The sequence below is a fragment of the Perognathus longimembris genome, chromosome 8 (genome assembly GCF_023159225.1).
Source record: "Perognathus longimembris pacificus isolate PPM17 chromosome 8, ASM2315922v1, whole genome shotgun sequence".
NCBI lineage: Eukaryota > Metazoa > Chordata > Mammalia > Rodentia > Heteromyidae > Perognathus > Perognathus longimembris.
This window is the reverse complement of record NC_063168.1, coordinates 17,913,547-17,939,667: the sequence shown is the minus strand read 5'-3', so window position 1 is coordinate 17,939,667 and position 26,121 is coordinate 17,913,547. Positions and strand designations below refer to the sequence as shown.

The 26,121-nt window shown below is 37.9% G+C and overlaps 1 protein-coding gene across 1 annotated transcript in view; it reads left to right on the top strand.

Moving 5' to 3' along the window:
- Ctnna2 (catenin alpha 2) overlaps nt 1-26,121 on the top strand; it is a 1,054,352-nt gene that overhangs the window by 346,552 nt on the left and 681,679 nt on the right. The window contains exon 7 of the mRNA XM_048352594.1: nt 9,795-9,998. Coding sequence (XP_048208551.1) covers nt 9,795-9,998 — 204 coding nt within the window. The remainder of the gene's footprint in view (nt 1-9,794; nt 9,999-26,121) is intronic.

Genomic DNA, 26,121 nt, shown 5'->3' with positions numbered 1-26,121 from the left:
GAATATAGTAAATTAGGGCTTTGTGAAGCATAAGGAATGTTAACTTAGAATGGATGGTAAATTGTGATAAGAGCACAAAGAGGTGAAAGATTAAAAATTGGATGAGAGTTGGTCAAGGTAAAGAGTTCAAGGCAAATGAATGGGTAGCATGATTAGGACCCCACCCCCCCAAAAAATAAAGAGAATCTGTTTCTCTGTTCTCTTAAGCCCTAATTTCATTAAATACATTTGGATATTTACTAGTCAATCAGTTATAAAATGTTGTTTTTGCACATGCTGTTCAATTCGTAATATAAGGAGAAGTATTATTAATCTTGCCATGCATGATAGTTCTAAATTGGTACATTTGGAAGAATTTGAGAATGCCCTTATGAAATGTCACAACTCAGCAACACACACACACACACACACACACACACACACACACGCACGCACACGATGGAATTAGTGGAAATGAAATTCCTTTCCATTATATTTCACAATCTAGTAGCAAGAGCCCAGAGCTAAACTCCCTCACCAAGTATATTCATTACCTTTGATAAATAACTTTGTCTTACAAATATCAGTTTCTCCTCTAAAAGGAAATTAATGTGGTTAAGGTAGACTTAGATTTTTTTTCTTTTAAAGAATTAAATATGGATTGAAGAGAGATTCCCTTTAATTATCAAGTCATTATCTTTGTCATTTATTTCCAATTAAGCTGAACTGTTCAGTTACAATATCTTTAGAAAAGAGGTATAATGCTTTAATTTTAAGTACATGTCTGCAAAAAAAAAAGAGTGAATTATCAACAAATTTATTCTCAATTAAAAAAATTAAGGTCATCTGAAAGAGTGGATAGAGTTTAACTGCAGCTTTGTAAAAAAAAAAAAAATAGATGATTGAAACTCAGCTTTGTTTTTTCCATTACTAATGCTGCCCCAGTTAGAGGAAACTTTTCCTGTAAGAGAGAGATCTACCCTGGGAGATTAGGGCACGGAATGAAAAAAATGGAAATGTATTTGTTAATTATTGATACATTTCAAGGAAAGTTAAGTGTTTAACACTGAACAAATAATATGCTTTTGATTTAGACATCTCGCTTAATTTATTCAATCAGGTTTTCAGTTTGAGAGCTCAAACTAAAAGGTTTAACAGAAATGTTTAAAGCATTCAAAGTCTACATTGTGATCTTACCTCATAGGTGTTTTCATTCTAATTTTCAGAGGCATGGAATTCCTGTTTTCCCCTGTATCTATTGGATTTTAATAACAGTAGGAGAGACTGCCTGAGGAGTTACTACTCAAATATTTTAAATAACAGATCTGTGATTTGGGGAAAATTGTAGAGAACAATTATTCATAGGTATTGTTACTTGTTATGAATTTCATTAGGGCAGCAAAATAACTCACTGAATAGAAAAACTTTAAACCTTGATCTCACCTGGGTTCTTGATGAGATTCTGTGATGGTCATAGAGTGGAATGATGGTGATAAAGTTACCAATAAATTGAAAATGTATATATCTGTGTACATTCCTGAGAAAAATCTCCAAATGAAGGACAACTATTTTGGCACTTAAATATGCATTGTTATTTTGGTTTTCAGGTTTTCATTGTCTTAAAAACTTTCTATGAGGACAACCTAGTCCTTTAGAAGAATGAGCTTGACCCATTTAAGTTCCTCTTTATGGTTTTTGTTTCTGAGAGCTTTAAAAACTGTCAGCAAATGGCTGTAGGGGCATGTAGACATTTACTCATTCTTCTACTTGTTTGGTTCAAAGTGGCTGTGCTCAACAGCAGGTGGCGAGGGGCCTATGTTTAGGAGGGAGAATATCCCAATCTGTTACTTTCCTGAGTTGCTACCTTGAACTATAAAAGTAAAAGCTATGGGGGAAAACTCCAGGACACATTTATTTACACAGGGTTACACAAAGAGTGGGATGAAATTGCATAGGAATTTCTCATTCCACTCTCATTTGCTGTTTGTATGATTATAAAAATAGATCTGGAGAAACAAATTATTCAACCAGTCCCTACTTATGTTAACAAATTCTTTTCTTTGTTGTCTTTTTTTTTTTGATGTTTTGAACATTCTGGATATGTTCCAGGTGACTGAGTTGTTTGCTACATGACTTTGACCTAATGTTGAAAGGCAGGAAATATAAAGATAATAGATAGAACTTTCTTTCCATTTTTTTCAACAATCTCTTGGCTACTTAAAACATAAAACACAAAAACAACAACAAAAACATTGTCTTTCTTAGCTACCTTGTCCATTAAAGTCTTAATGTATAGGTTAAAACAACCACCCCCATTTGTTGGTTCATGTACCTTCAGAACCATTTCCACTCTAATTCAAAATGGTCCTTTTATGTTCCTAGTCTAACCAGATAGGATATTCTCAATTACTGCCTGAGTGTAATTAGACACAAAGTCAGCTTTAACATGGCTAAGAAATATTTCTATTATAAAATCCTATTGACCAGTTTAAAGCAGAGATTCAAATACAATGAAGTACTATTTCAAAACTTCTTATTCCTGATGGCTGTTTACTGAGTATCATATCTTCGTGGAGTATGAAAGAATCACGTGCTATTGCAACTTCAGTATATGAAATGGGGAAGTGGCTGATGCATTAATGATCTCATGGTGACTGACATCCCAGATGTAGAAAAATCCAAGCGGGAAAGAGTAGAGGGCAATGGCTAAGAGCATATACCAGAAGGCATGTGCCCAGTTCCATTCTGCCAGACACTAAGTGGGCCTGGACAATGATTCCTCTCCCACAACACCTAAAGCCTACCCCCAGGAGGGCTCCATGCAGATGCCCCCCACCTGTTTTAGTCTGCATCCAGTAGCTGAGTTTCCTAGGTAACTGGCACACCTGGAGGCAGTTACTTACTCCTTGTCTGAGGTCATATCCAATCCACCTGGCCACATCTCCCACCTTTTCCTATATAATCTGGCTCAACACAGTCCCCGCTCTTCTTTCCTTTCTCTTTCGTTTTTTTCTCTTTTTTCCTTCTTCCATCTCCTCTGTCTCCCCATGCCTCCATCTTGTGTGGGCTGGAAGTTTGCTTTTCCCCCAATAAACTCCTTTATGCTTGAACCGTGTGGCGGGTTTCCTTTCTGGCAAATCTCACAGACACATCCTCACTGTGTTGAAATATTATCTAGGAATATTTTTATGCATAATCTGTTTTATCACTGATATATATATACACTATATATGACATATATACATATATGTGTATATATATATATATATATATATATATATATATATATATATATATATATATATACAGTCCTGGGGCTTGAACTCAGCCTGGGCACTGTCCTGAGCTTCTTTTGCTCAAGGCTGGCACTCTACCATTTGAGCCAGAGTACCACTTCCAGCTTTTTCTGTTTAAGTGTTACTGAGGAATAGAACCTAGGACTTTATGCATGCTAGGTGAGCTCTACCACTAAGCCACATTCCCAGCCCAGACTAGATCTTCTAAATGGCCCTTTGTTGTATAAATGAAAGCAATTTATTTTACATATTAATAAAGTTGACCATACCTGTAACTGATGTGCATATGCATATGGTAAATTTTCTTCCAGTCTTCTCTACTTAAAGGAATCATAGTCATTCTTACATATTCTTCTTTATCCACAACTGCCAGAAGTTATCAAATGTTTTCTACTCATATCCTTCCTTCCTTCCTTTTTTCCTCCCTCTCTCCCTCCCTCCCTCCCTCTCTCCCTCCCTCCCTCCCTCCCTCCTTCCCTCCCTCCCTCCCTCTCTCCCTCCCTCCCTCCCTCCCTCCCTCCCTCCCACCTTCCCACCTTCCCTCTTTCCTTTCATCCTACTATCAATAATCTAATCTTATCTATCTATCTATCTACCTAACTAACTACCTACATACCTATTATCTATTTATTTACTTGAAACACTCTTGCTCTGTAATCCAAGCTGGCCTCAAACTTGAAATTCTAAGATTCATTTTTGTGTCACCCTTCCTCATGATCATAACTTGTATTCATTTCCAAGTCTTGCCAGACTTTTCTAAATGTAAGTCTTTTTATTTAACTGTACAAACACAATCCTGAGTTTTACGTTTCTTAGCTCTCTTCTGAGCATTGAAGGCTTGGTCATTGCTCACTTGCCTTTGGCTTCTGGTCCTGTCTAAGCTAACTTCCCCAACAGTCTCAGGAAACCTTCTAAAGCTGAAGTAGAATGAACAGGAGCATTGCCATGTTCTAAGACTTTTTATGACTCTTGCCTTACCGGGTGTGCACTAACTGGAAGCTTCCTAACCGGCCTGTAAGAGTGTCTCCAGGACTGTTTGTTGCCTCCCTCCAACTTGTTCTCCTCTTCCTATTTTTATCATGTCAGCTACTTGGAACATCAGACACCAAGATGAATGGGTAGAATTGCCTGTGAAGGCTGACATGAGAGAAAATTCGCAGAAATAAGCTGATTGAGCCTTTGGATTGTGATTCAAGTGAAATACTTGTTAGAAGAGAGCAGGAGAGACAAGCTTGGGTGCATGAGTGAGGGGCGCATTAGCACAGTTCTAAGAAAGCCCTAATAATGCCAGTAAAGTCATATTTGCAGCAGAAGGGGCCTGAGTGAGGAGGAAGACTTCTTAAGTGGCTTCCTATCTCCCAGCTATGCAAATTTAGCATCTCTCCATCATTTTGTTATATCATCAGTACATTTTCCAAGTTATGGTTACTGGAAAGAAGGGAGGACTGAGGATTTGTCCTTAGAATCTAATGTAATGGACACCCACTTCTTTTTTTTGTTTTTATTATAAAACTGATGTACAGAGTGGTTACAGTTTCATACGTTAGGCATTGGATACATTTCTTGTACTGTTTGTTACCTTGTCCCTCATACCCCCCTCCCCCCTCCCCCTTACCCTTTCCCCCCCTGAGGTGTTCAGTTCACTTATACCAAACAGTTTTGCAAGTATTGCTTTTGTAGTTGTTTCTCTTTTTTTACCCTGTGTTCTCAATTTTGGTATTCCCTTTCAATTTCCTAGTTCTAATACCAGTATACACGGTTTCCAATATACTCAGATAAGATTACAGAGATAGTGTAGATACAATCACAGGAAGGTGATACAAGAACATCATCAATAGTACAAGCTACAGATACACATGGGATGTTGAAAGTAGTTACAACTGTGATATAACAATCATTTCCATAACATGGAGTTCATTTCACTTAGCATCATCTTATGTCATCATAAGGGTATAGCTATTGGGCTCTTGTGATCCTCTGCTGTGACTTACCTAAACCTGTGCTAATTATTCCCAATAAGGGAGACCATAGAGTCCATGTTTCTTTGGGTCTGGCTCACTTCACTTAGTATAATTTTTTCCAAGTCCTTCCATTTCCTTACAAATGGGGCAATGTCATTCTTTCTGATAGAGGCATAAAATTCCATTGTGTATATGTACCACATTTTCCTGATCCATTTGTCTACGGAGGGGCATCTGGGTTGGTTCCAGATTCTCGTTATGACAAATTGTGCTGCAATGAACATTGTTGTGCTGGGACACCCACTTCTTAACTGAACAAATTAACTCTTAATAATCCATTGAAGGATGAGGTCAGTTGAGTGATATAAAACACAGGAGTATGATAGATGATAATTATACCATTATGTTTGGTTTAGGATAATTGTTCCATTTTTAATGTAAGAAATATCTTTTTATAATTATGTTTTATTATTTCACCACTGTGGAAGGCGTTCTGAGCTTTAAGTCTAAAGACATGTTCAATTCCTATATTTTTATTTATTGGCTAAATGACCAGGACAGCATACCTCTGGCTTCATTTTCCTAGTCAATAAGAGTGGGCCATACCATAGACATAGAACTGTGCATATCGCACTACTTGTGGTTGATACACTCAACTTTTTGCTTTGTCCAAGTTCTCTCTACTTTTTCCTCTTGTATGGAGCCTGCTTCAAGCTACTTCATGGTCCTGTGTTTGTACAAAAATTTTATATAACACCTACTATAGACTGAATGAGAGGAACAATTTGAAAGTTGTTTTCTCCTAACAACTGTATTGGTGATAAAGATGAGTAAACATATTATTCTGGAAATCACTTGTGAACTACAAGGACTAGATTTATTTTATGAGACAGGTGATTTAATCAACTGAGCTACAGATCCACTCAGGGATTATTTGAGGGTAAAAATTGACAGAGTTCAACCCTTAGAAAGGGATCATTTTTGTAGGGATGCAGGGTTGACTGCAGAACCAATGTGGTGCTGGTGTCTTTATGGATTCAATTTTATTGGTCCATAAGCTACAATTTTTAAATTAAGAATATTAGTCAAAAATAGGTAAAACAATCAAAAGACAGAAAATATTATACAAGTCAAATAAGCAGAATGAAATTAGAGAGGACATGAAGAAATTAAACTCAGTTTTAAAATTTTAAAGCATTTTTTAGAAATGCAGGACCATGGCTTTAAAATGAACTGAAATGATAATGTTGGGTAGAACTAAAAGATCAAAAGGATAAAATGATGTAATGAGCTTTAAGAATGCAAAGAATACTGACGCTTTAAAAGTAAATTCTGAGTGGACTAAATTCAATACATTTAAGAACACCAGAAAATTCTCTTCCTGGAACATACCTTGGCCTTAGGGAGAGATGTAAGCCTTGGACTTGCCCTTGCACTCTCTTGCTGGCATTCAGGCCTAGTGAAAATAATTCTGATTCATTATTAAACATTTGGTAACTGTTGAAAACGGTGAACAATTTCCCCCATTATTTAAAACTGTTGATACTTTGTTATGTCCTTTCAGTTTTTTTCCTGTGTGTTTATAGGTGAGTTTATCATTACATTTCTCATATTGTGAGCTTTTCCTAAATAAAATAGCTTAAAAATATATATATTCTCTGTAGAACCAGGAAAGAGAAAGAAGGAAATCCCGATTCCTGCCGGTAGAGGGCAGCCATACCGAAATGCAACACTGCTAAGCAGATTGTAGGATGAGAATGTGAATGCACTCTGTTGACTGAGTAGAAGGGACAGTGAAATTAGGCAAGAACTGGTCTACATGGTTTCCATTTCTCCATTTCTTTCTTCTCTTTACTTTCTCCTTCCATTTCCATCACTCTTAAATAATGCAGATGTGCCTACTCTTCTCTGACTCCATGTTGACTTTCATTCTCTGTGTACTTCTTGATCAGGAATCAGCTCCAGGGGTTCCTTTTTCTCTATTTTTAGGAACTATAGGTAGATTCATTTCTCCTAGCTCCTTAGCCCATAGCTTCCTTTAGTTCTTCTTTTCTTCTTATCCTTTTCTCATTTTAAATCCTCTGTGAGATTACCAGTTCCCTGAAAACATGACTCTCTCTTTGTTTTGTTTCTGTCTCTCTGTCTTCCCCTTCCATCTTTCTCTCTCTCCCTCCCTCTTTCCCTACTTCTCTTTTTCCCCACCTGTGTATACAACCTGACATAATCTCCAATGTACACACACAGAGAGACAAACAAGTAACTTTTTTGATATCCCATGCACACACGCACACGCACACATACACAACTTCCTCCACAAATACATTCAACCCCAAACCATCTGTGCCTGTGTGCATGTGTACACACACACAAACATACCATACTTCATTTCAAATGCATGAGTGTGCATGCATACAACCAATACATATCCAGGCAGAAAAACACAGACACAGGTCCCATGCCTACACACCCACAACCCCCCCCCCAATGGCAGCATGCACTGTGCTTTATGTTTCTACCTTCTTCTCCTCTGAGTGACTTCTTACTAGCCTTTCACATCCATCATTGATATATTTCACACTTCACACCTGCATCACAGATACAGATGAGAATGCTATGAATTTATTGTTTCTTTCCCTGGGAGATTTTTTTTAAAAAGCTTTTCCCTTGTGATCTATAAATAATGAATACTTCCATTAGAAATGTGATGGATAGTGGAACTTTTCTGCAGAGTTTATCAGGCCCAATACTTCATATATTTCCGTCTATGACAGCCCCCAGCCATGGCAGGCAGGGAGTTCCACTGTTGCCACTGTCAGCTGATGTCACAAAATCTCCCTGGCCACATTTCCCAAATGGTGTTCCTTGAGTTCTCACAGACAATGCACGCATTTTGAGCATGTTTCTCTCCATGCATCCATGGACTTGGGAAATATACTCTGAGCTAGCTCCTGTCATTCAAAGCCCCTCAAATCATTTCATATGATAATTTCCTCTGGGTCATACAGTACTTCCAAAACATATTTGTCCATGCAACCTGTTTTTTTTCATAATATTATTAAATCTCTAAGCTCCATGCACTATAGGAAACAACTTAGGAGATATTGCTTTAATGACAAGTAGCACATTTTCCTATGTCCTGCCTTAAAGCTGCTTTTACAAATTCCTTATTGAAAAAGTATAAATCTGCCTTTGTACGTTTCCATCCAATTGGCACTTAATGCAAGATCTTTCCTAGGGCTATAGCTGTTATAGAAGTGTCTTCAGAAAATTTAAAGCAGAACAAATGTTCACTGTGCTTTCTGTTAATATAACTCTCTATGAAAGAGGCCTTTGAACATAAGTCAGTAATATTTATGAGAAAGATAGTCTACTATTATCTTGATTATAAGTGTATTTTGACTTAGTATTTCATTGATTCCATTGCTTCTTATCTGTCTATCTGTGTCTGTCTGCCTACTTTTTTGCAGTACTGTGATTTGAACTCAGAGCCTGGTGCCTGCTAACTAGGCACTGTATTACTTGAGCTATGCCCCCAGCCTATCTATGTGTCTGTTGGTCTGTATGCCTATCTACCAAGTTACTCAAAACTATTTTCAGATAGTATCTAGAATATTTGCTTGAGGCCAGCCTCAGACTATGGTTTTCCTACCTATACATCCTGGGTAGCTGGACATGTGTTTCCATCCGTCTATGGACACTTCCACCAGGAAGACTCCAGGCTCCTCCTACTTAGGCACAACACTAAGTGATGTCTTGCTTTTAGGAAACATCTCTTCCAAGATCTTTGGGATATGGCCATACCTCTACTAAGGTGCTATCAGTTAATTATGAGAAATCTCACGCTCATATACACACATATCCATTACGAATCTTTTTTTGTGAACACTAGATATTCTCCCGCACCAGTGCAGTGGTTCATGCTTGCCTAGCTACTCAGGAGGCTGAGGTTTAAGATTGAAGTTCAAATCCAGTCTGGGCAGAAAAACATCTCCAATTAACTACCCAAAAGCTGTGGCTTAAGGGGTAGGATGCTAGCTTTGAACAAAAAGCTCAGGCCCTGAGTTCAGGCCCCAAAACTTGCACAAATAACAATAAGAAAAATAGATTTTAATTTATGCAAATTCTAGTTTCACATAGTTCTTGACCTTGAATTTTACATAAAATCTAGTTCTTTAATCTTCCTCTACTCCTCCAGAGTTCTACACTGGAATGTGCTTTCCTGGAAAGCTACATATGTTTAAAAAAAATATCAAGAATGGGAAGCCAGTTTCACAGTCTCCTTGGAAAATGCCTCAGCCAAGATAGCCTTTGCCAAGAACATAGTCTTCCAACAAGATTTGCTGTTTTCAACCTCAAAATTACATTTAAGGCAAAAAAGAAAAAAATCTCCCAGAAGCTATTACTTTGTCAAGGACACGTTAGAGTTTGCCTCAGTAACTAGTTTCCCTTCCTTGGGAGAGGAGTGGTGTTTTCTAGTTTAGCAAGCTGAGTTCAAACACAGATACCTCTTCCCTGCTGATTTGTTTGTTGTTGTTGTTTTCTTCCATAATTCGTTTAGAATAAGATCATCCTGGACCCCATGACTTTCAGCGAAGCCAGGTTCCGGCCGTCCCTGGAGGAGAGGCTGGAGAGCATTATCAGCGGGGCTGCACTCATGGCAGACTCGTCGTGCACCAGAGATGACCGGCGGGAACGCATCGTGGCCGAGTGCAACGCAGTGCGACAGGCGCTCCAAGATCTGCTCAGCGAATACATGAATAATGTAAGTCTCCTGTCTCAGCCTTCCTGGCTCTGTGGATTCCGTCCTGCGATCTTGTGGCTGTTAAGAACGCTAGCATAGCATGATAAGAGAGGACAGGTGTTCCCCGAAGTGTGTCGGGTGAAACCAGAGAATTGCTTTGGGACGGTCTGTGTCCTGATTTTGTTTCAGAATGCACGTTTAGTAGGGCAGAGATTGATGAGAAGTGAAATCTTAGGGAAACTTTCACTTTCTACGAAATGCTTTCCTCTTGGACATTGTAGTTGGTTGGCTATAGTTTGGTGTTGGAAACATTTCAACTGGTAAAGGTCGGATGATTGGTGCACACCATAGGGGAGGTGCTGAGAATAGCTATAGATGCTAATCTTCGTGGCTAAATTATGTTATAAGCATGTTTTTATGTTATAAACATAACGGGTTTTAAATAGTCTGTATGAGTTGATTAAGGTGGAGAAATTCCAAGTGTATTAAAATTTGGGAGAGTTTTATGACTTTGCTAAGTAGTGAGTAGTAGTAAGAGTGAGTCTCTAGGTGTTCATATCAGTGTGAGTGTATCCTGGCTATCCTGTGCTACAAGCTGTCGCTATCCTCTCTTGAGTTATAGAATGTGAGAATTCATGTATGCTTAGCTTTGAAAGGCACTAAACTACAATTGTATTGATTTGCTACATTCATGCAATTGAGGTGATTCCCAGAGCTCCCCCAGTATCAGACTTCAGGGTTTGAGAGAATGCAATACAAATCGGAGGAAAACAAAAAGAAAACATAGATGAAGTCAGGTCTTGATATTATATATTGACAGAATGCTCTATGTTGAAGTCAGGGAAGTTCACAGTGTCCCTGAACACCTGCTTAAGCTTCTGCGGTGCATATGGGCATGCAATCATACCCAAGGTGATGCAGAGTCGAAATGGGCAGGCAGCACTTTACCAGCCCCACCAGGAGAAAAATATATTCAAGAAGCAGTCATACAGCCTGGAGATTCAGCAAGGAACCCCCACTGACAATGACTGTGCTCTTCCTGCCAGATTCCAGGGTACTTTACTCAGAAACCAACAGAATGCTTCAGGAGGAAACTCTAGAAACTGAAATACAAAATATGTTTGCTTCCCATGAGCCTCCAGATTATTTGATTGGAAGACCCACACATTTTGAGCACAGAGAAAATAAAGTGTGGATACACCCTGTTACCCAGCTGCTTCTAAAGAGCTCTGTGCAGGACCTACAGAGCTAGCACATGTTACGATTTTGATCTATGGGGTTATGCAGGGTCAAGATAGGAATGGTGATCACTCGTGCCTCCTACCCAGAGAAAGTATTTCACATAGCACACTTATGAAGAGAGATGTTTGTGAAAGTCAGGGTCCTGTTTGTTGTTGTTTGTAATAGAATAGCAAGGCTCTAATGGCTTGTCTGTAGAATTCAGTTTTATATTGAGGCATGCTGGCATTTCTGTCAATGAATAATTACTGCTGAAGAAAGAAACAGAAATTACCAATATGGTGATGGTTAAGATGTCAAAATATATAAATCAGGAAATTATGTTCTGATGAATAGAAATCTCTGAATATGATTAAAGAAGAGTTGATCTAGATGTGGTATGTAATTTTAAGTTTGATGTGGAGAATGCTGTCAAAGTAGATGTTTCTTTCCCCCCAATTAATGCAAACTCGTGGATTTTTGTGTTTTATTGATGCTACACTTCTGTTCTTTAGTTCAAAATTTTGTGACGAAGGAATACTTTGAATTTTTATTGTAATTTTGCTTGCTGTTTTGACATGGTTACAGAGCATACATGAAATGGAGTGGTGTTTAAATTTCCAAGTATACAGCTTCTGTGCATGTTGTGCACCAGGACTGACGCCTGAAACAAAACATTTCCTATTTTCCCTTTATAGAAGCAATTTTAAAATTGCGTTGGTCTTTAGACTTTTTCAGTAAATTTCAAAGTAGATATGGGTATAGCAGTATTTCCTCCATGACCCATACAAGGTGTACTTGTTATTACTACTACATATCAATTTATTTTATAAAGCATATATGTATTTATTTTTGTAGGCATACATTGATAGTATAAGAAGGGTTCAGTGTGATAATTCCTCAGATGTGTACAGTTTATGTTGAGCAAGTTCATCCCTATGTTATATTCATTCAATTACTCCTGAAATTTTACAAGCAGTGTTTCAAATATATGATATGTATATAACACATATTGTATATGTGAATACTATACATGTATATGAAATATACTTTAATCTCATTCGCTGTCTATTTTTAACCACTCCCTTTCCCCCTCTTCCACCTGCTAATTCTCCCTGAAGACAGTCTCCCTCTTTTATTCATATCCTATTATTAATTTAAAGAACCATATAGCCATCTATCCTTTGACAGGAAAATCAGTTGTGTAGTTAAGAGCCTACAGTAAGTTATTCAATATTCCTAGTTTGTTATATTTCTTTTTAAACTTTCTAAGCTTTAGGACTAAAGATATTATCAAATTATTACCTTACAGATTTTTACCTTAATGTGAGTCGATATCATTAGGATCAAAAAGTCATTAAACAGAAGGGATTTAAAGATTTGTACAACTGACATTTTCTAGATTCCCCACATCTACTGATAAGACCCTGACAGACATTTAGAATATTCTCCTGATGTGCAGCCAGTGCTCTCTGAAAACCCTGCACTTGCCAAGAAGTGTGGATGGGCAGGAAGATGCTGTTCCCTACTTGACCACCAGAGGGCAGATGTCATCCTGAATTCTGGGCTATGATTTGGCCAGTTGGGTCACACTGAGTTCAATTGGATGACATTTTTCTGTTAGATACTTCCACACGTTTATTTAATTAAATGAATATGTGCCTGTATGATTTGAAAATGAGACCAAAATTCTGCACTTAAAGGAAAGTGTAGTATAAAGAAGAGGTCTGTGTGAACAGGCAGATGTGAACAGAAGGTTCAGTCACTGTGCATATCAATGCTAGAGAAAATGTAACAAAAGCATTAAGAAGTCCTGCTGTAAGTTGTTAGATAAAGTTTTGGATATAACTTGAAGTGAAAATGTTCTTTCTAATATTCCCATTCTAAACAGAACATAGTTATTGCCTATTGGTAGAAACACACAGGTATATGCTCTTTGTCAAATAGACATGTGACTTATAGTTATAAATTTGGATTAGCACCATCAGTGAGGTTGTTGAACTATTAAATTGACCCAAATTATAATGAACACATAAAAAGTCCTATACAATATACAATTATAAATAGTATATTTTCTGGATAATAAACTCATTTTTTTTCCTGGAGAAAACTCCTAAACGAGACCTCATCATAGGGATTTTGTGATACATTGGAAATTAGAATGCACATTCTAAATTGCATTCTAAATTGTCAGCCTGGTACTCATCCACATTTTTTAATGTATTCTAGGCTCTGGGTATACAGAAACGAGGAAAACCAAGTTCTATGTTCTCACAGGAGTTATACTCCAAAAGGAGGAGACAAATACTACATACATATGTGGTTTGAGCAAGAGTTATTTCAGATGTTGCTAAAATGCAGTGATAAAATAGACAACTGGAAGACAGGGATCATGGGAACATTTTCACAGATGGTCTGTGTTGTGTAAAAGAAGACAAAGGACTCTTTGGAGGTAGGAAGCAGTGAATACTTGAAAGGAGCAGTACAAGTCTAGTCCTGAGCGGGTGCCCAGTGAGTCTGGGCATCGTGGTGAGGCAGAGTGACTTGTGAGAGAGTAAGGAAGCGCAGGAGATGGAGCTTGCCAAATCAAGGAGCAGGACCTTGTCTGCAATTACTTAAGATTTGCCTTTCATGATAATGGAATGAGAGATGGTTGAAGCGGGGAGGTTAGACAGAAAGTGTCAGGAGTCAAATGCAGAAAAAAGGATGGAGAACTACAAGAGTTCTGAAGAATGGCAGGTCTTGGAAGAATTCACAAATGTTGACATCCTGGGTTAGGTGATAACAAGTCACGTACCCAAATTCTGACTCTATCATTAATAACAAGTTTCTTATAAAGTAACCAGTAAGAAGAATGTGCCTGTTTTACTAACACAGAACACTGGCATAGATACAGCCGGGTCAGCTGGAACTGATATGATATCTTCATTTGTTTTTTGGTGCACAGAAAATTTTGATTTATTTGCATTTATTAATTTAGCAGTGCCTGGATACCATACTAGATAGATTGTATTTTAATAGGTAGTTAAGTAGAAAAAGTTGTCAAAACAAAGTGTCAGTATGGTTCATATTCTTTAAAAGATAAGAAAATATAATCCAAGTACAAAATTATAATGAAGAATGACAAGGAGAAAATGCAATACTTATTCTGAGTACTGAAACTATACATACCAGATAGTAAGGACTCATAAGTTGTTTTTTCTTTATGCACAATTCACTGTTAGGCCTTACGAGATTATGCCGTAAGGAGATGTGTGCAGACTGTTTTGTTGTGCTGTCCATCTTGGTTGATGTTTGTATGCAGGGACTCTCTACATAGCTCAATTTTTTTCTAAAAAAGAAAACACTAGTGAAGATGTACTTTAAAAAAATTAAGTAGAGAAAAACTTTTTACAGTAGTGCCAGAGATCCTGTAGGTATCAGTTATGATCTCTGCCTGATTAAAATGTAGTATACTGCTTTATAATTGTATTTTTCATGTAAAATCTAACCTATATTTAATTCATTTAACTTAAAATTGCATATAAGAACATATATATGAACACAAAATCATATATATGCAGCTTTTTATTATCAAGATGATGCACATAGGGGTTACAGTGACATGCTTAAGCTAGTGAATACACATACATTTGGCATACCTGTTATCCCCTTTCTCATTTTTCTCCCTCCTTCCCTCCCACCTGTCCCGCACCCCACCTCCTTGCTTTCTTCATTATTTTTCAAAGTCAAACAAAGAATTCTTATCTTTAATCTACATTGTCCCTCTAGTCTACAATGCTTCTATCATCTATAGTTATTAATTGTAAAACAATTCCTTCCAGATCCGGTGATATATATCTATATATCTTTTCTTTTGCGTAGTGTAATCTGCTCCTTCTTTTTCTCTAATTTTCCCCCCTCCCTGCTGCCCTTGAGTTGCTTAGTTCTCATCAGTGCCCATTGCAGCTGTTTGGCCCTTTCTACTGTATCCACCCCCCCCCCCCACCATTTTCCATTCATTCTGAGCCTGACTCCCAGCTTCTTTCAGATGTGCACTTGCACCTGTGTACATCTTGTGTGAGGTAAAGGGCATAGGGTCCTTTAGTTTCTCTAAGATTGATTACGAAGAAGTCTTTTACTTCCTTATCTTTGGTGTTCTTTACAGCCTGGATATTAAATTATGTACATATGATTTTATGTATCTGTAAATTAGTGTTTCACTTTTTGAGTGCCTTTCCCTCAAGGCTGATCCCCCCCCCCGCTTTTTTTTAAATCTCCCTATGAAATGGCACCTTGGGTCCTACCTTCTTTGTTGTGTCTCTTTGTTATTTATTTCTAACATTCACATATCAGGGAGACCATGCCCTGTTGTTCTCCATGTTCTAGGCTTGTTTTGCTCAACATTATTTGTTCAAGGCCTGTCCATTTCCCTGAGAATGCCGTTGTTTTATCATTTCTAATTGCTGTGTAGAATTCTGTTGTGTACAGGTACCACATTTTTTGGATCAATTTATCTGTAGTGGGATATCTGGGTTGTTTCCATACCTTGGCTATTGTGAATTGTGCAGTAATAAACATGGAGAACTTATAGGCATAGGTAAGAACTTCCTGAATAGAGTCCCAGGGGGCACAACAGACTGGAGATGGACTTGACAAATGGGACTACATCAAAATAAAAACTTTCTGCACAGCTAAAGACATAGCCACTAACCTGGGAAGACAGCCAGCCATTTGGGAAAAGATCTTTACCAGCAAATCAACAGACAAAGGCCTAATATCCATTATCTACAGCAAATTCAGGAAATTAACCCCTTCCAAACCTAGTAAACCAATCATTAAATGGGAAAGGGAGCTAAAGAGAGACTTCACAGAAGAAGAAATAACAATGGCAAAGAAACATATGAGGAAATGTTCAACATCCCTGGCAGTAAAAGGAAATGTAAATAAAAACAACCCTGAGATACCACCTTACCCCAGTCAGAATGGCCAGTACTCTGAACTCAGGCAACAACAAATGCTGGAGGGGATGTGGAGAAAAAAGAACCCTACTGCACTGTTGGTGGGAATGTAAATTAGTACAACCACTCTGGAAAGCAGTCTGGAGGTTCCTCAGAAAACAGCAGACATACCCTATGACCCAGCCATACCGTCCCTAGGCATCTATTCTGAACAGCCAGATCCAGGATATATGTAGATTTTTTTAAGACTTGATCTTCCCATGTTGTTCATATTGGTCTCAAACTTTAAATCCTCCCACTTCAGCCTTCCAAGTGCTGGGGTTACAAGAATGTACCACTAAATTAGCTTAATATTATACATGTATATATTCATAAAGCAAACAAAGAAACAGCAACATTGGAGCTAACTCTTTCCAAACTTCTTGTACTTTTTACATGCATCTCTTTTACTAAGGAAACTACTACCATAAAGCAGATGTTTAAAACACACACACACACACACACACACACACACACACACACACGTAAAACATGTATTTGAATTATGTGTATCTGAGGCAAGATCCTGTTAGACTTTGATCTGCACTGGTGCTGAATGAAAGGGAATGTTTCTCATGGAGTTTACCTGGGAAGGCTTGAGAATGGAATGAGGACCCAAAGAAGACCAATGCTAAAATATAGTACTCCTTAATGTCAAGTTCTTAAGTAAGGTAATATCTGATACTGCAAGACCTAAGACAAGTGTGGCCTTTATATTGTTATTCTATAGTACATGTTGGGAAAGAAGTATATGTTCATTATTAGTAATGAAATTAAGAAAAAAATTAAAATAAACATCATTTATCTCCTATGCATAAACATGGCTAATTTTTGGTGTGTGCCCTTCCAATGTTTCTGAGCTTATGGGTGAGGTTTATTTAACATACATACTCACAAGTTATGCCTTGACTTTAAAAATGGACTTTCCTTATAAATTATGTTTTGTAATCCATTTTCTTTACTGAATGTACTGTAGCTATATCACCATATCAATAAACCTTCTCTAACATCATGTTCACTGGCTGCATAGAATTTTATTGTTTGAGAATGTAATGATGGATTTAGAACTGATTCATTTCTAGTGTAATTTTAGATAGAGTATTGAAAAAATAAATTGTGTACTGGCTGTAAAGAGTCCATATTTCAAACTGAAACATGACAAAAGAACAAAACAGGAAAGAACTGAGCACACAACCTCCCAATTTGTGTGACTAAGGATCCCTGAAAAGTTTTACCTGAAAACAAAAACAAAAACTTTTGTATGTAAGAAAACCTAAATGTCTATGGGATTTTAGGTAAAACTATCATCTTATGGGTGAAACTGAGTACAGTGATTCAGACCTGTAATCTTGATAACCCAGAAAGCTAACGCAGTATTGTGAGTTCAAGGATAGTTTGTGTAGCATAAGGAAACCCTGTGTCAAAAATTAAAACTCATAGCCAGCCACTTTCAGGTGGCTTTTCATGTAATCCTAGCTACTCAGGAGGCTGAGATATGAGGGTGAATGTTCAAAGCCTGGACAGGAAAGTTTGTGATACTCATATCTAATTAACCACCAAAAACCAGAAGTGGAGCAGTTGCTCAAGTGACAGAGAGGTCCAGCATTGAATGAATAAGTTCAGGGACAGTGCTCAGTCCCTGAGTTCAAGTTCTGCTACTGGTGTATACACTCACGTGTGCATGCACACCTGTGTGCACACGCACATACACACAGAGACAGAAATTTGCCCCAAATCTTCAGTATATTTTTCTCTATTTTATTAATTTTCTGCATAAATTTGATTGTTATTTGGCTTATTTGTCTGAGTCAAGTGTTTCTACTACTGCTGATGGGGTCCAGAACTGGTGAGTAAGTTGAATGATCAAATTTGATGTCAGGTTCCAGAGAAGGTATGAAAGCTTCTGAATGGAATGTTAGCAGGAAGACAACCTTGGAGACTTAGGTGTATGCCTATCATAGGAGCTACAAGAGGCTTATCAGACCAGCCCAAGAGGATAAAAAAGTGAAAGTCTGTATTTAAAAAATAACCTAAAGCAAAAAAGTCTAGAGATGTGGTAGAACACTTGCCTAGCTGGTGCTAGACCCAGAGTTCGAACCTCAGATACTCCAGAGAATAAACCTATAAGTAAATACACTGTGTAGCATGCAGGTGGTTACAAATGTAGTAACTGAAGTACAGTACTCTCTCTCTCTCTCTCTCTCTCTCTCTCTCTCTCTCTCTCTCTCTCTCTCTCTCTCACTCGCTCAAATAATATAATTCTGCCCCACAAAATAAGAATTGGGTACTTGTGAGCAGGAGGCAGGTATGGAGTCAAGAAGATAAGGGTAGACAAATGAAGAGTTGAAAGAAGGATGTAGTCAATAGTTCATGATATATAGTACAAAATTAAGAAAAGTGAGGGAAGTGGTGAGTGGAAGCAGGCTGAGAATATTGAAAGGGGTGACACTGATCAATATATGTTGTATTCATGAACTGCTTTGTTAAATGGCAACTCCTTTATTCAATGGTTTAAATAAAAGGAAAGAAATGCAAATGGTGACACATTTGAATTACATCTTGTAAGAAAGGATAAAAATAGAATATAAAGATGACCTGGAATTATTTCCCTGATACATTCAGAAATACAGGAAAAAGACACAATAGTCATTAAAAGATAAAGTTAAAGGATAGTGTCTAGAGCTCAAGTTCAAGTCTCAGTAAAGGCATACACACACACACACACACACACACATACACACACACACACACACACAAAAGGTTTCCATAAAACAAAATAGTGGGGGTATTTGTGCTAGAGGTTTAGTTTAGTAATAGAGAACTTATCTGGCATATGTAATGTCCTGGGTCTGATATGCAAGGCAACAGTGATACTCACAAGACAATATGCGGGAAATGAACTGTACAACTCAGAGGTGAGGGAGATAGAAGGAGAGGGAAGGTAGGAGAAAAATGAGGGAGGGAGTAACAAATTTGACAAGAAATGTGTTCACTACCTTACGTATGTAACTGTAACCCCTCTGTACATCATCTTGATAATAAAATTAAACACACACACATAATAAAAATAGAAAACAATGGATGCAGTGCTTATGAGAACGTGCAGACCTGCCAGAACAGGAAGGTAAGTTCCACAGGGAAATTACAAGTTATCTTAATGTGACTATCTTCAATCACTGTAAAATTGTTACTATTGCATACTTGGTGCCTGTGATCAGAGTTCCTTGACTTTCTTATGTATATACTTTCTTCTCTACCCTTCTATTGTACGATCTCAAGTATGTTTAGGAACCTCGTCCATATTACTTTTTAATTCCCAATTCATCTATGTACGTACATCCCCCAAATGAAAGATTGGCCTTTATGAGGATGAGAGATTTTCTAACTCATTTTTACTTGCTAGTTCATGGCCATATTTATTTCACGTAAGTAAAAATGCAATTATTTTTATCAATCCTTTCTCTGAAGAATAAAATTGTCTCATCCAATCTTCCAAAAGAATATGATTGACAGAAAAGTCTTCCTGGCAGTGCTTTTCATTTCCATCCTTGAATGATGGAATTTCCAACCCTGCTGCTCCGTAGCTATCAGCAAAACTCTCAGTTGCACACAGAAACATAAACATTTACATATTTTCTTACAATTCTCTTCCTGTTGTTTTCCTAGTGGTCTATTCAACTGTGTTTGCTGTAATGGAGTCTCAGAAGGCTATAGGTAGCAGTGACCTAGACACAGGTGATTTGAGAACTTTTGCCATGTTGACAAGATCTATTTCCTGGGGCAAATAGTAAAAGTGGGAATAGAAGATAGATCAGGTCAGGGTCAGATGTCCCCCAGAGCAAGACTGTACTGGCTCTGAAAGGTCTCAAAAGGACGCCAGACAGGCATTTGACATTAAGGTAATGTGAATGTGTCATTCAGTGTTCTGTGGAGCAAAGATGTCCATAACTGTGAGAATGTGGCAAATCTCCCTGGGTCAGTTTTCCAAGTAGAGGACTTAGGCCGTTATAAAAAGTATTGTGGACTGTCCACATTTGCTATTCATTCTTATTAGCTGATAAAATGCAAATGATGACATCGGATCCCAGAAAAGACAGAGCTTACTAGATTTATTTCCTGTGTTTTATCATGTCAGTTTCACACTTTATTTCATTGGCAATTGGCACCTTGTTTGTGGTGTTGTTGTTTCTGTGACACCCTACCTACTCTAGAGGGCTAGTTACAAGAGCTGGGACCCTATTCTTTGAAGCCTTTTCTAAACCCAGGCTTATAAATGGAAATGATGTGACCTTAGCCAAAATGTTTTCAGCCTCAATTTCTTAGCTGTAAATAGGGGAACTTTGTCTCCTATATTTGGCATTTGATTGACTATATAAGATGATTGCAGTCAGAAATCCCAGTGAGACACTTGTTCTTTCCTGTGCTTTTATTTCTGGATATTATCTTATTATCAGAAATTGACACTGCAGGGTCACTGAAAACAAAACCAAGGAAGCCATCATGTATGAAAACTTGCAAAAATAACCAATGATAATTGAAACCTATAGAGATATAGGTTTGCAATTTTTAGAAACATAATATATTTTAAAGAACTTGTAAACAGCAATGGGAATGTGATATGAAGACTGACTGGGCAAATTTGGTGTGCATGGTTGGGAATTGTGGTGGAAGGAAGTTGACTTACTTGATGGAAGTGGGGAGCAGAAGAATTTTGTCTGTCACATGCATGGACAAAGGAGGGAGGAGGAAAGATGGTAATTGACAGTCTATGGCCTTCACTGTTTGGAGAGATGGTGCTCATCCGTGATTACTCTAGACCTGCTCACCTCTTAGCAACCGTATGTTTGAATGTCATTTAGCTTATTCACAGTTACTCTTAGAAGAAACGCATCTTGCTCATGATCTATACCAATAGTAAAATTAATATCTATACTTAAAGTTCAAACTAAGTCTCTTTCCTTATCAAATAAACTCCTCAATAAGTCTTTGAATGTTGGTTCTGAGACAAGCAGTGAAGGTCAATCAGTGTGATGAGGCAGGATCTGACATGTTGGGATAGGAAGAAGCTGTCACTAACTGAGTCAGTGGACAGGGATTGTTGACAGCCATGGCTGCCAAGTTATCTGATTTGGCCATCCCCACTGAAGACAGCTTGGGCAGCACGATCCATCCATTGATCTTCTCACAGAACCTTTCTGGTACTTCAAGTAAGACCTCACAAAGCTGTCAAGGAGATCAGCATGTTGCCCTCTTCCATCAAATCCACAAGAATCTATAAGCCTTTCCTTCAAGCTTGTCAAAGTAAATGGGCTTTTCTGTATGCACACTTCGAAGGGTTTCCTGTTTGGGCTTGATGTGGCCTTGAACTCATCCTGAGAAGCATTACTCTGGATTTACTTAGGAAATTGCTGCACTCTGAAAAAAGAACATTTCACTCCGTGACTCAGGCATACCACAGTCTGCTGCATCAGAGAGTTGGCATTGTGGTACTGATTTCAGTGTTTTTTCTCAAAGTTTGTATACATGACATGTCCAGGTTTTCGCTCAGATATGTTCACCTGATAAATAAGTATATTTAATTCTGCAAAGGTACATGGCACACACTAAAATTATATCATCTCTTTCAGTGGTTGCTATTTTTTCCTCTATTAAAGTTTAATAAATGAGCAGGAATATTTTATTATCCACAGTCCCTAGTATCTAGGGTATCTAGTCTGGCACATAGATAACAACAACAACAAAAAGAGAAAGAGAGTGAGAGAGAGAGAAAGAGAGAGAGGAGAGAGAGAGGAAGAGAGGGAGAGGGAGGGAGAGAGGGAAAAAGAGAAGAAGGGGAGGAAGAGGAAAAGACAGCAACTACAACAACAATAAAAAAGACTACAAGCCATGAGCTTAGAGTGTAAGTTCAATGCCTTGGGAGAAAATGACAGCTCTTTTCCATGCTTGTCTAACTGATAAACAGGAAGTGAATTAGCTAAGATTAACTCTGCTAGGCTTTCATATGGTTCACTCTGAAGTGCCCATAACTTTCTCTATATTAAAGCTGTATTTAAGTCCCAAGTAGAAGCCCACAGTAATTCTTTGTATATTGTCCTGAAATGATGATGGTAATGGTTAATAAAGAGGAGGAGGAGGAGGGAGGAGGGAAGAGGGAGGAGGGAAGAGGGAGGAAGGAGGAGGGAGGAGGGAGAAAGGAGGTGGAAGAGGAGGAAGATGGTGATGAAGATGACACAAAGGTTGCTATTTTTGTTTTAGTCCAAAGTGGTCCATCAAGCAGTTCCTTCTTATTTCTTTGACTAGAGGGTGGCCTGTTTGGGCATATCCCAAGGAAAGTGTCTGAGAGGCTGGTAGGAGATGAACTAATTTTTGTTCCTCTAACATTGTACAGATTAGACCAGAAACTTTGGAAATTGCTTATCTCCTCCTAAGGGAGTTTCTGTATGTTTTTAAAGAGAAGACTATGGATACAATTCAACATTTGAGAATTACTCCCTCTGTTCTTCAAGTCTCAGCCTAGACTATAGAATGACAGTCTTTTGCAAATGAAACTTTTAATTTCTAACTCTAGCAAGGACTCCAGAATATTCTTATGAGCAGACAACTAAAATAACCCTTGATTTAATAGACAAGTGGGTCAAATCAAGAGTTAGTATAATGTGGGTTTATAATTTTCCTTTGTGAGAGGGAATAAGAACTATTGCATTAAACCATCAGGTGAAGTATCTTTTGGGAAGTTTTTTTTTTTTTTTGAGTCTTGTATTATTCAGCCTGTGCATGAAAGATCTTAGAGGAAACTGTGGCACTTCATGGATAATTTTTTTCTGAATATTTTGGAAATAAATAAACAGGTCTGCTCAAGCATTCCTTCTGTGTAGATATCAACTGAAGGGTAGACTTTTTTATTTTTATTTTTACAACTTCCAACTGTCTACCCTTACTGCTATCAAACCCAGCCCTTCTTACATATCTAGTTCTCTTATTTGTAAAAAGATGTTTTGACATTCATGTAAGCATTCTGCTCTCAATAGGTGCCAGAGCTAAAATGAAAGCACTTCGTTGCTGATTGCACTTTGCACAGACTGCTGGTTTAGCCATAGTGGAGAGATAAAGCACAGCTCAGAGCTTCAACTTTGCCAATTCACACCTTGTGAGCATCTGATGTAGAATTTTTTTGTGTTTATTCCAGAGCACAGTTTCCTAGAGAAGCAATGTTGTACCTGACTGCTCTAGAAACTTTTATTTGTGTACCCGAACCCCATAATGAGATTGTGAAAAATCACATATTGCCAGGTCCTGACCGACATCTACAAAAGATAGAACCTGGGATGCCAAGGAAAGTCCAGTCTCCATTCTGCACTCACCTTTGATCATGACTGCATCAGGAAATAACATGATTTAACACCATTAGACTCGGAAATGGGTACCATAGGTTCCTTTTCCTTTTACCTGTGTTATTCTCCTCAATACCATTATGGAGGCAGAGGAAACCTATGCAGTCAGTATTTCCTTCTTTGTTCCCTAATTGCAGATCTACCCAAATAAGCAGGAATGGGTCTGGCCACCTTTCTGCCTCTACTCAGAGTTTCTCAGCAGCCCTTGTTCAGATCTATATTCATTGTGGTTCCCTCAACCTTCCCTGGTGAGTCTACCTACTACACTTTAGGTCAAGAAGAGCACTTTCATTGTAAAATAGACACCAGAAACCTTGTTAGCCTGCATTTTCATGATTTTCTCTATAAACTGTCATGCATTTCAGAATATTAGAAGCATATATGGGAGTAGAAACATTTTGTAATGTTCTAAAACATCTCTATAAAACATTTTATTTTCTTTATTGTGAAAGATTTTCTTCCCTGAAAGCTATTCATGAATTGTAAGTCTTTATTTCCTATGTAATAAAAAATTGAATTATACTAATTCAGTTTAGCAGAGCTAATGTTTACTTACTTGCTTGTTAAATCATTGTTTATTCTAACACAAAAAAAGAAATGATAATAAACTTGAAGATAATATTGCTTAATTTCTATAGGCTTTTTAGCAGCAGAAAATAACTACTGTAGGCCTCACTCCTTACTGATAAGATAAAGAATATTTTAATTTTTGTGGGAAGATGTGGGGAGATGGTAAATCGGTGCAACATTAACTTGAGATAGAAGAAAGTTCTGGTGTCCTAAGACATAACAGAGTGAACATAATTAACAGTAATGTGTTATATATAAAAATTGAAGACTTTAGTATATTCACCATGAAAAATCATGAAAATTTAAAGAAATTAATATGATAATTACTTTGAGTTTATCCTTACACACTGTATAGGTAAGTCAAAACATCACATTATATCTCTTTACTATGTACAAATATTTATATGCCAATCAAAAATAATTAAAATATTTATCAAGGTAGAGAGCAATGACAAGTAAAATGTATTGTGCAGTTGTACATGGTATGTTTAGACATGATGAGTAGGTTGATTAGATTAAAAAATAAAACCAAGTTCATAAAAGAAGATTTAATTTAAAAAGGCTGGTATTCCACATTAAGAAACACATGCAGCTCAGAGCCAGTAGCCAGTGGCTCATGCCTATAATCCTAGCTACTCCAGAGACTGAGATCTGAGGATCACAGTTCGAAGCCAATCAGGGCAGTAAAGTCTATGAGACTCATCTCTAAATAAACTACTCGAGGAGAGAGGGAAGGAGGAAGAGAGGGAGGGAGGAAGTAGGGAAGAAAGGAGGGAAAGAGGGAAGGAAGGAGGGAAGGAAGGAGGGAAAAAAGAAAAGAAATACATGTATCAGTTTGAAAGGTAGTTGTTTACTAACAACTGACTGCTGGCTTGGTACAGTTTGGTTTGAATGTGAAAGTAGTCACAGATGAGCTGTGTAGGGTTTGCGAACAAGCATCTGCCTGTCATGGAGAATGGTTTCTTTGAGATTCCACTGATCACAGGCAGCCTAGAGACAGCAGCAGACTCAGGAAGGACACAGAGCACCATGAGGAGTCTATACCAAGGGAAAGACAAGGCGGATGCAAAGAGAGAGAAATATGAAGAAAGAACTACAGATGACTTGTTGATTGATAGATTTTTTTCATAAAAGGATAAAAGTAAGAAGGAGCTAAGAACATTTGTTATTGTGTTTTTCATTGTTGTTGCTGTTTAATTTTCCGCAACCTAGGCTTTAACTCAGTCTTGTGGTCTCACAGTTTTTTGGCTCAGGCTGAAGCTTTACCACATCAGTCACACCTCCACTTCTGGCCTTTTAATGGTTAATTGGAGCTAAAAGTCTCAGGCTTCTTCTGTTCAGGCTGCCTTCAAACAATGGTCATCAGATCTTAGTCTAACTATTGTGCTAACATATCACTAATTTGAGTAGGACCAAATACGTTGACATAGTATTTCAAAACAAAAATCATTTGCCAGTGTTTAAAATCTCCCCCATATTGATTCCATGTTATGATATTAAAGTGTAAATCTTTCATCTGCTGTTTTTCATAGGCACATGATAGAACATGACTGATCGGTTAGCATATACAGCTTCCTAAAGTTCCAGGGACACAGCCTGTTGCAGTCTTGCAAGAGGCTATGTTTGAGTGTTGTGTCCAGGGTCTCTCAGCATGAATAGCACCTGCCTCTTTTGTGACCATTCTCAGACTACTCTGTAGAGCACAATGACCTCTTTTGTTTATTTGTTTGCCCATCATGGGGCTTGAACTCAGGGCCTGAGCACCGTCCCTGAGCATCTTCGTGCTCCAGCCTTGCTCTACCACTTGAGCCACAGCATTGCTTTGGGCTTTCTCTGAGTAGCCTATTGAAAGTAAGCGTCTCACGCACTTTCTTGCAGGGACCAGCTTTGAAACACACTCCTCAGATCTCAGCTTCCTGAGTAGCTACGATTAGAGTCATGAGCCACTGGCACCTGGCTTAAAAAAATTATTTTTAAACTGTGAAT